Genomic DNA, 11,036 nt, shown 5'->3' on the forward strand with positions numbered 1-11,036 from the left:
TTACATTAGTTCGATATAGTCTTGAGCGTCAAGGCTGGACGCAGTGATGCGGCCGTCTCGCTCACCTACTGGGGACATAAGATACCGCCCGAGTTGACGTGCAGCATTACACACACTTTCAGCGCTGTGCTTGGGGAGATTACGACCCGGGCGGATGTGGCCGTGTCCGAGATGAACCTAGTCAGCGCCGCAGACCTGGACCAGATTATGGACTGGAATAGTCGACCCGTTGCCACGTTGAAAGCCTGTATCCACGACCTGGTCAAGGCAGAGTGCGTCGCGCACCCGGACCGGCTGGCGATTGACGCATGGGACGGAAGCCTCACATATCAACAGTTGTGGGACCATTCCTCCTCGCTGGCTAAACATCTAACAGACCAGGGAGTTGGGCCGGAGATGGCCGTCCCGATTTGTCTCGAGAGGTCTGTCTGGGTGCCTGTTTCTAAGCTGGCTGTCCTGAGAGCAGGGGGCATATGTGTGCCCCTGGATCCCAGTGCCCCCGTCGAGCGTATGCAGGCCGTGCTTGATGAGGCAGAGCCAGAAGTCATCCTCGTCTCATCAACAACCGTGGACATCGACTTTCAATCCTCGGCAAAAAAAGTTGTGATTTCCCCAGAAATCTTTGAGCACTCTGCCACACAACTCCAGGATCCGGCTTCACCTGCACAGCCCAGCAACGGTGCATACATCCTCTACACTTCCGGCAGCGCTGGGCGTCCCAAGGGCATCATCCTTCAACACGATGGACTCTGCACGAGCTTGCGTGATCAGAGTCACAGCTTGTCCATGAATTGGGAGACTCGAGCGCTGCAGTTCGCCTCGTACACTTTTGACGTTAGTGTTTGGGAAATATTTGCCGTTCTGGCCTCGGGGGGGTGTGTCTGTATCCCGTCCCAAACAGCCAGAATGAACGAGCTGGCTTCATTCGTTTCCGATGCAAAAGTCAACTGGGTGGCCTTCACGCCGTCCTTCGTTCGTCTTTTCCAGCCCAAGGACTTCCCTGGCGTGCGGACCATGGTTCTGACGGGGGAGAGCCTGCCCCAAGACATCGCCGACACGTGGTCCAGCAAAGTCAGGCTTGTCAACGCGTACGGGCCTACCGAGTGCACAATCTGCGCCGTACAGCCTGTACATCCCGGTCGATGGACTATGGGCACAGTTGGACGGGCGGTCGGCGGTGCTGGCTGGGTCGTTGATCCATCCAACATCCACCGGCCCATGCCTATCGGCGCGATAGGAGAACTCATGTTCGAAGGTCCTGTCGTAGCTCGCGAGTACTTTCGTCGGCCTGATGCCACCAAGACGTCTTTTGTTTCTGCTCGACCATCCTGGCTACCCACGCCTTCTCCCTACGCCGGTTGTCGGTTGTACCGAACAGGCGACTTGGTGCATTATAATCCGGACGGTTCGCTGCGATATTTGGGTCGCAAGGACAGCCAAATAAAGCTTCGGGGTCACAGAATCGAACTGGAAGAGGCAGAGTTCCACATTCGGCGTCATCTCCCCCCGGGATATAATGTCGTTGTCGACGTAATCCATCCGATCGATCAAGTCAGCTCCAGCATCATGATTGCATTTATCAACGATGAGACGGACACAAGCCAGGCTGACCGGCAGCGGTTGTTCTTGATGCCAGTCAATGACAACTTCCGTTCGCTGTCGCAAGAAGTCCAGAAAAAGCTACCTGTTTCAATCCCCAACTACATGATACCTCAACTCTTGATTCAGATCTCCAGGATTCCGAGAACCAAGTCTGGAAAGACTGACCGTCGATTCATTCGAGTAGCTGCCTCGCGGTTATCTCGCGGCGAACTCGAGGCCCTGGTGGACTTCGGGGGAGCTAACGGAAAGATGCAGCCTACAACGTCAAATGAGGAGCTCATGCAGGGCCTCTGGGCTACAGCGCTTGACCTGTCGACGGAAAGGATAGGCGTGAGTGATAATGTCTTCCAGCTCGGGGGTGACTCCATCACGGCCATGAAGATTGTCCGCCTCACTCGCGCAGCAGGTTACAGCCTGGTGGTTTCCGACATATTCACTAGGCCAACCCTATCAAGTCTTGCCAAGGAGCTGCGGCGTCTGCCCCGATCATCCGCTCAAGGTGCTGCTCCATTCAGCCTGATACCCCCCGAAGAGAAGCTCGGAACGCTCAGGAAGATGGCGATGACCGAGTGCCAGGCATCCTTCGACGAGATAGAGGACATTTATCCCTGCACAGCGCTTCAGGAAGGCCTTATGAGTCTCACTATCAAACAGCAAGGCTCCTATGTGGCGCAGTACCAGCATCGTATCGATCCCGGCGTCGACCTTCCTCGTCTCGCAGCCGCATGGGACATGGTTGTTGCTGCCAACCCAATCTTGCGCACACGGATCATCCAGTCTCAGTCCGTCCGTGGGTTTCAGGTGGTTTTGAAGCATGGCCCTACCTGCATCATACAGTCCTGCGGTTTCGAGGAGTCCATGAATGCCATAAAGGAGACCAGAATCGCACTCGGAAGCCCGCTGCTGCAGTGTTTGATCGTCTCGAGTGAGTCTGAGGCCTTTTTCGTCCTCAACATTCACCATGCCGTATATGACGGCTGGTCCATGACGCTTCTCCTTGAGCAGTTGGAGTCGGCTTATACTGGCCAGAGTTTGAAGTCCCGGCCGTTCACAGGCTTTATTGAATATCTGAACCATGTGGATCGATCGGCATGTAGCAAATTTTGGCGCTCCCAGTTCGCAGATTTGAACTGCGGCGTGTTTCCTGCGCCCTCGGTTCAGCTCAACCGTACCGACAAAGCGACTACTCTGCAGCTTGTAGAGCACAGGCTGGAAACTCCAACCATGAGCTCGAAGTTCACCCTTTCCACCATAGTCCGCCTCGCCTGGGCCGTGGTGCTGTCCAAGCACACCGATTCAGGTGATGTCGTCTTTGGGGCGACTGTTGCCGGACGTAGCGCGCCTGTCGGAGACATTGAGCAGATGACGGGCCCTACCATGGCGACAGTCCCCTTTCGAGTGCGTGTAAATCCTGAGGAGTCTGTGCAGGCGTCATTGGAGAACGTACAGGCCCGAACCATTGACATGATCCCGTACGAAGCAACTGGTCTACACAACATCAAGGCTCTAGGAGCAGACGCTGCCGCCGCCTGTCAATTCCAGAACCTTCTCGTCATCCAACAGCAGCAAAGCTTCTACCAGCCAAAGCTTCTGCATGAGGTTCAGCGGTTTACGGAAAACATCGCCGCTATCAACACGTATCCTTTGACTCTTCTCTGCAATCTGAACGGAGACCATATTTTGATCCAGGCATCCTTCGATTCGGAAGTACTGAGTAGAGCAGAGACCGAAACTTTATCCTATCATCTGGGACGGGCGATCCTACAAATAGCGGAAGAGCAATGCCTGAAAGTTTCTGATATTGACATGGTCGGGCCGGAGACCATCTATCAGCTCCAGGTTTGGAACAAATATATCCCTCAGCAGGTTGATGGCATGGTGCACGGGGTGATAGGAGATTATTTCAAAAGCCGGTCGCAGGCACCCGCCGTGTGTTCATGGGATGGTAACCTGTCCTACGGCGAGCTGGGCAGCTTGTCCTCTCAGCTCGCTGAGTTTCTAGTCCAGCAAGGAGTAGGGCCAGATGTCCTCGTCCCCGTGTATCTGGAGAAGTGCATGTGGACGCCTATTGCCATGCTCGCAATCATGCTCGCCGGCGGCGCATTTGTGTTAATGGATCCTGCGCATCCTCTCGATCGTCTGAAACGTATCTATAGTCAGCTGGATGCTCCTGTTCTGCTCACGTCTACCTCGCTTTCCAATGGTGCGATGAACATGACCAAGGCAGTCATCCTCCTGGATCGTGCGGAATGGGAAAAGACGGCGGATCGTAAATCAACAAAAGCCGAACTATGGACGTCGTCTGATGTCAAGCCGAGTAACACGGCCTATGCAGTTTTCACCAGCGGTACCACTGGCACTCCCAAAGGTGTCGTTATTGAGCATGCGGCATTGCTTACGAGTATGCAAGCCCTCATAGGGCCTATGGGCATCAATAGTACTACACGAGCTCTCCAAGTGGCTTCGTATGCCTTTGACGTTAGTGTCTCCGACCATCTAGCGACTCTTCTTGCTGGCGGCTGTGTCTGCATTCCACATTCTTCGCAGCGGGAAAACAACCTTGCTTTGGCCGTGAAAGAGCTCCAAGCCAACTACATGCATATCACACCGTCGCTAGCTGAGCTTCTGCAGCCGAGAGATGTTCCTGGCTTGCATACTCTTGTGCTTAGCGGAGAACCGATGACGGCAGGTCTGGTGAGCACCTGGGCTGACTCGGTGAAGCTGATCAACGCGTATGGACCTGCGGAATGCTCCGTTGACTGCTTCGTCAATGCCTCCATCACGAATGCAACGGACCATTCCAACATAGGTACTGCTACCGGAAGCATTGGCTGGATCGTCGACCAGAGGGACCACGACAAGCTGGCCCCAATTGGCACAGTTGGTGAACTATTAGTTGAGGGCCCAATCTTGAGTCGAGGGTATTTGAAGAATGAACAGAAAACTTCTGCTGCCTTTATCCAGGACCCCGCGTGGGTTCGCAGGTTTCCACCCCAATCCGGTCCACGGAGGTTTTACAAAACAGGGGATCTGGTTCAGTATCACCCGGATGACGGATCGATGCGCTATGTCGGCCGCAAAGACACGCAGGTCAAAGTTAGAGGCCAGCGACTTGAGTTGGGGGAAATCGAGTATCATTTGAAGGAGTGTTTCCCGCAGGCTACGCGACTGATGGTGGATCTGATTGTTCCCATGAGTAATGATGAAAAACCCGTCTTGATGGCCTTCATCGAAATTATCAGCGACTATCATGATCTGAAGGGAGAAATCCTTCAGCACAAACTCTTCAGCCGGCCTAATGATGCGTTCAGAGCCGAGGTTCAGGCTGTAGTAACTCAACTGCGCAGGAAGCTTCCATCCGCCATGGTGCCGTCAATCTTTATCCCCATGGTGAAAATTCCTCTATCGTCTTCTTGTAAAACGGAACGAGAAATTGTACGGCAAGCTGCCTCGCGTCTTGTGCGAGAAGAAAAAAGATTCTTCATGGCGGCAAGCAGAGTCAAACGAGCCCCGGCCACCGAGATGGAGCGCCTTGTCCAATCCATTTCCGGCCGCGTATTGAAGGTGCCGCTTGAGGATATCGGAATGGACGATACCTTTTTCGAGCATGGAGGAGACTCAATCTCAGCTATCCGGTTTGTTGGAGACGCCCGTCAAAGCGGTTGGTCTGTGGATGTCGTAGACATCTTCAACGAGTCGACCCTCGCAGCGCTGGCCCAAAAGATGAAGCGTAGTGAAGAGGATTCCACAGAATGGACAGTCTCTCCATTTTCTCTCCTGCCGAGTGAGAAGGAAACAGCTCGGCTTCTCTCCCTCGCGGCCAGCTCTTGTTCCATTTCCCTTGAACGGATCCAAGACATCTATCCCGCGACCGCCCTCCAGGCTGGGTTGCTGGCGTTAAGCTTGAAGCAAAGGAGGGCGTACCAGGGATTTTTTCCTGTGCGGCTGCCGTCTAATGTCGACCTCATCAGCCTGAAGAGGGCTTGGGAGTCGACCGTGGAAGCCAATGTCATTCTACGTACTCGACTCATCCAAGATGCCGATGGAAGACTGTACCAAGCCGTACTAGATTCTGAAGTCGAGTGGAACGAAGCAGCTGACTTAGACGAGTACCTCGGAGCAGGAGCTCCTCTATCAATAGGTCTGGGAGGGCCTTTAGCCAAAGCTTCCATTGCGCAAGATTCTAAGCAAGGCGGGTGGTGGCTAGTGTTGACATTGCACCACGCCTTGTATGACGGATGGTCTATCCCTCTCCTTGTCCAGGATCTGCAAACAGCCTACCTTGGCCTGACGTTATCTCCCCGTCCGTTCAATGGGTTCGTGAATTATGTTTGCCGCGCCGATGATGGCATTAGTTCCGAGTTCTGGAGAAGAGAGTTTGAGGGCCTTTCCTGTGGACAATTCCCGCCACTGCCATCAGCTCACTGTGTTCCATCCATAGATGGCTTCCTCGAACACACGCTCCTCCTCCGCGGGCTGTCCTGACTTCACCATTTCCACCATTGTTCGCCTAGCTTGGGCAACGGTGATCTCTAGCTACAGCAGCTCGGACGAGGTAGTTTTTGGCGCCACCGTCGCTGGACGCAGCGCTCCAGTCCCAGGCATTGAGAGCATGACAGGTCCAACCATTGCCACGGTGCCCATTCGCGTTCACGTCGATCCCAACATGCGTACAAAAGATGCGCTGGCAGACCTTCGAGCACGTGGAACCCAAATGATAGGATTCGAGCAGGCTGGGCTCCAGTCCATTCGCTCCCTCAGTCCTGAGGCTGCCTTGGCATGCCAGTTCCAAAGTTTGCTCGTCATTCAGTGGATGAATGAAGAAAATTCTGAACCGTCAGACTTCTCCGTGGCCTATGAGTATGCTTACGACGAGAGGGCATTTTCCTCGTACGCCATCAATCTCACTTGCGACCTGGCTCCATCTTCAATCAAGTTCCGAGCCGCGTTTGATAGCCGTATCACTGACCCTGCGGTCATGCAAATGATGCTGTTCCAGATGTCCGAAGCTATTTCACGAGTCATGGATAACGCCATGTTTCTGAGGGACCTCAAGGAGATTAGTTCACACGGCATGCAATCTCTCCTAGAATGGAATGCCCATCTCCCGCCACGTATTCATTCTTGCATACATGATTTCATTTTATCCCACAGCGAGAACACACCAGACGCCGTTGCCGTGGACGCGTGGGATGGGATGCTAACATACCGCGAGCTGGACTCCCTTTCTCATTGCTTATCAGCTCATCTGCTCTCATCGGGCCGAGTGAAGCCAGAGATTATTGTCCCTATTTTGTTGGAGAAGTCCATGAACACAGCGATTGCGCTACTTGGTGTGATGCGAGCTGGATGTGCATTTCTTCTGCTGGACCCTGCGCAGCCAGCCGCCCGCCTGAGATCGATCTGCGATGCTGTTGAGCCACAAGCCATTGTAGTCTCGGCGGAACATGCGGATCTGGTACCTACACTGGCCCCAAAGGCACAAGTAGTGATCTTCTCAAGGCAAAGTCTTCCCTCGTCTGGTCTCTCCAACGGAGCGATTCTCCCAATTGCAGTTTCTCATCCCAGGCAAGTTGCCTTCTGCGTCTTCACTAGTGGATCTACGGGAACACCAAAGTGTATTCTCATCGAGCACTCTTCATTTTGTACCAGCGGCATGGCGGCTGGGCGACTTGTGGGTATGGACCAGAACACACGGGTCTTCCAATTCGCATCCTATGCCTTCGATGTCAGCATCACCGATCATCTACTTCCTTTGATGCACGGAGGATCCATCTTCATTCCCCATAGCGAGCGTGTAAGGAATGACCTCCCGGCTTCATTGAGAGAATCAGGTGCAAACTTTGCGGAACTTACACCCTCTGTGGCGAGAATGCTTGATGTCGGCGATGTATCTCGTCTACAGACTCTCGTCATGAGCGGTGAGGTCATGACCCGAGCAGATGTTAGGAAATGGCAAGACAAAGTTCGTCTCATTAATTTGTACGGGCCTGCCGAATGCTCCTGTACCGCAACTGGACAAAATCCGGTGAACCTAGATCATGACCCTCAGGTGCTCGGTGAGGGCACGGGAGGCGTTTGTTGGGTTGTAGATCCTGCTGACGAGCAGCGACTCGTTCCGATTGGCGCGACGGGCGAGCTCATCATCGAGGGCCCAATTGTCGGACGAGGATACCTCAACGCCCCAGAGCAGACTGCATCTGTGTTTGTCCCATCGATGCGATGGCTCCAGAGACTTCGCGGCGAAGAAGGTCTTGTGTATAAAACCGGCGACCTCGTGCAGCTGCTACCGACGGGAAATCTGAGATACATCGGCCGCAAGGATTTTCAGGTCAAAGTTCACGGTCAACGGATTGAACTGGGCGAAGTCGAACACCATGTGCGTCGGTTGTTCCCCGAGGCGACCAAGGTTGCGGCGGAAGTTCTCCATCTCGATGAACAACAGGGCAAGCCCATTCTTACGGCCTTCTTGGAAGTCTCGCATTTGCAGGAGTCCTGTAACGGTCACTTACCATCACTGGAGATGAGCCTGCTTCCGCCAACAGCCGCATTTCTTGCCGATGTTCAGACGACCCAGTCCAAGCTGCGCGACACGATTCCGCCATACATGATCCCCAGCCTTTTCTTGCCCGTGAATCGCATTGCGCTGTCTCTATCGGGAAAGGTAAACCGTGAGATGCTGAAGGACCTGGGCAGAAGTTTGAGTCGAAAGGACATCGAAACATTCGCCAACGCTCGCAGTACCAAGCGAGCACCGGAAACAAATATGCAGCGGGCTTTGCAGATGTTGTGCGCCAAGGTTTTGAACACAACTGTTGACGAGATCAGCATTGACGACAGCTTTCTCGCACTCGGAGTTGATTCCATCAGCGCCATGTCGCTCGTGGCGCGTGCGAGTGCGCTTCAGATTGCCATCTCTGTTGAAGACGTCCTGACCCAAAACACTATTGAGAAACTGGCGTTGCGAGCCAAGAGTACCACAGTTCAGGTCCCGCGACAATGTGAGCGGATAGATGTATCGTTTGCCCTGTCTCCGATCCAAGAGATGTTTTTTGAGGTTGTGCCGCAGGAATGCCATAGCCACTACAATCAAAGTTTCTTCCTCTCTCTTCAAAGACATGTTTCTGTGGGGGACTTGGAGGCGGCGGTCCGTGAGGTGGTGAGACATCACGTGATGCTACGCGCTCGATTCAGTCAAGACGCATGTGGCCGGTGGACGCAGAGCATAACGTCCGAGTCGTCCCCGTCCTCGTCCTTTTCATTCAAGTCCCACGAAGTGGCTAATACGGCGTCCATTGAGCCCTGTGCAGTGAAGAGCCAGCAAAGCCTGGATATCGTGAGTGGTCCTTTGCTAGCAGTTGACCTCTTTCAGGTCCACGGTCAAGGACAATACCTTCTTCTAGTAGCACACCACCTCGTGGTAGACCATGTCTCGTGGCGAATTATCCTCGGCGACCTGGAGGAGCTCTTGGAAGCATCGCCCGCCCCTGCTATTCATGGGCTCCGTGACATTGAATCATCCCTGTCATTTCAGTCGTGGTGCCATCTCCAGGCCCAGCATGTCCGTGAACAGCTGCCTCCTCGAAAAACATACCCAACACCCACCGAGGACCATGTCTGCCCTTCAACGACCTTCTCATGTATGGATTATTGGGGCTTGACGAATCGATCCAACAATTGCTCGGATGCTGTCTCTGTCGGCTTTACTTTGGACGCAGAGGTGACCGCGAATCTTCTGGGCAACGCTAATGATGCGTTGCGGACAAGGCCCGTGGAGATCATTCAGGCTGCGCTCGTCTTCTCATTCATGAAACAGTTTCCAGATCGACCACCTCCTGTCATCCATAGTGAAGGCCATGGAAGAAAAGCATGGGATTCTTCTATCGACTTGTCACGAACGGTAGGATGGTTCACCACCATATGGCCCACGCCAGCCACCATTCGGCCCACGCATAGCCTTATCGAGGTCGTGAAACGTACCAAAGATGGGAGACGCGAACTCCGGAACAATGGATGGGCCTATTTTGCATCCCAATTCCTACATCCAGAAGGACGTAACCAACTTCCGCTAGAGTTGCCCTTTGAGATGGTATTCAACTATGCTGGATCATTCCAACAGCTGGAACAGCACCAGGGACTTTTCCGCGTAGCTGACAGCCAGTACACGCGATTTGACGCGGCAGCTACTGCTACACGGTTTGAACTGTTTGAAATCTCTGCTGTAGTACAGCGTGGACAGTTGCAGGTGGAGACCTTTTATCACCAAGCTATTCCCCAAGATCGCATTCGGCAGTGGAGTTTATTGTTTGAAGCTACATTGCATGAGGCGTGCGCGACGCTTCAGTCTATACAGAGGCAGCTCACACTTGCCGACTTCCCTCTCCTACAAATCAGCTACAGTGGTCTGGAGTATCTAGTCGATAAGCTCGCTGCCGTGGCGGGGGTACACGACATAACAGAGATCGAGGATGCTTTCCCGTGTTCGAGCATTCAACAGGGCATGCTCCTTAGTCAAGCCAAGAATGCAGCGCAATACATTACCAGTACTACATGGGAAGTTCGAAGTACGAAGGGAATCGATGTTGAGCGCTTCATACACTCATGGCACAGGGTTGTTGATCAAAATCCCATTCTCCGCACCATCTTTGTGGAGAGCCATTCAGGCCAGCTATGGGACCAAGTGGTGCTGAGTCATTCAGCCGGCGATGTCATACTTTTCGAATCTGGTGGTATAAACTCTCCAGTCCCTCGGGGGCTCTGTGGCATCACAGCATCCCATCCGTGGCAGTTCATTGTGTCTCGTGAAATCGACTCGCTCCTGTGTGAGCTTCGCATTTTTCATGCTCTGGTGGATGGTTTTTCAACGAGTTTGCTTGAGCAGCAACTTGCCTATGCTTATGAAGACCGAAATTTCTCCGGCCCTGTAGCAACACTGAGAGATTACATCTCTTATGTTCACGATCTTCCCGACGGAGCAGCCACCCAATACTGGGCTACCTACCTAAAGGGGTCAGATCACTGTACCCTTCCCACCTCGAACCATACTTCAAATCCAAATCATCAGAATTCGGTGGACTATGTCACCCGGAAACTTGAAAATATCCGCACACTGCAAGTCTTCTGTGAATTGAATGGAGCCACCCTGTTTAACCTGGTCCAGCTGGCTTGGGGCTTGGTTCTGAGAGCCTACACCGCATCCGATGCCGTCTGCTTCGGCTATTTAGTGACCGGACGAAACATGCCGATAGATGGAATAGATGAGGCTATCGGTCCCTTCATCAATATCCTTGTAAGCAAAATGGACCTGGAGGGCGGCAACTCTATTTCGGATATGCTTCAGACGATTCGCTCGGATTTTCTACAAGGGCTGGTCCATCAGCACACCTCGCTGGCTGAAATATATCATTCACTGGGCATTCATGGTCGTGGTTTAT

At 53.3% G+C, this 11,036-nt stretch overlaps 1 protein-coding gene across 1 annotated transcript in view; it reads left to right on the forward strand.

Annotated features, from left to right (window-relative positions):
* MAM_02631 (Amino acid adenylation) overlaps positions 1-11,036 on the forward strand; it is a gene marked incomplete at both ends in the record, with an annotated part of 28,515 nt that overhangs the window by 4,479 nt on the left and 13,000 nt on the right. Inside the window, 2 exons of the mRNA XM_040821430.1 lie at positions 10-5,922; positions 6,044-10,891. Coding sequence (XP_040680844.1) covers positions 10-5,922; positions 6,044-10,891 — 10,761 coding nt within the window. The remainder of the gene's footprint in view (positions 1-9; positions 5,923-6,043; positions 10,892-11,036) is intronic.

Source organism: Metarhizium album, assembly GCF_000804445.1.
Source record: "Metarhizium album ARSEF 1941 chromosome Unknown scaffold_4, whole genome shotgun sequence".
Taxonomy (NCBI): Eukaryota; Fungi; Ascomycota; class Sordariomycetes; order Hypocreales; family Clavicipitaceae; genus Metarhizium; species Metarhizium album.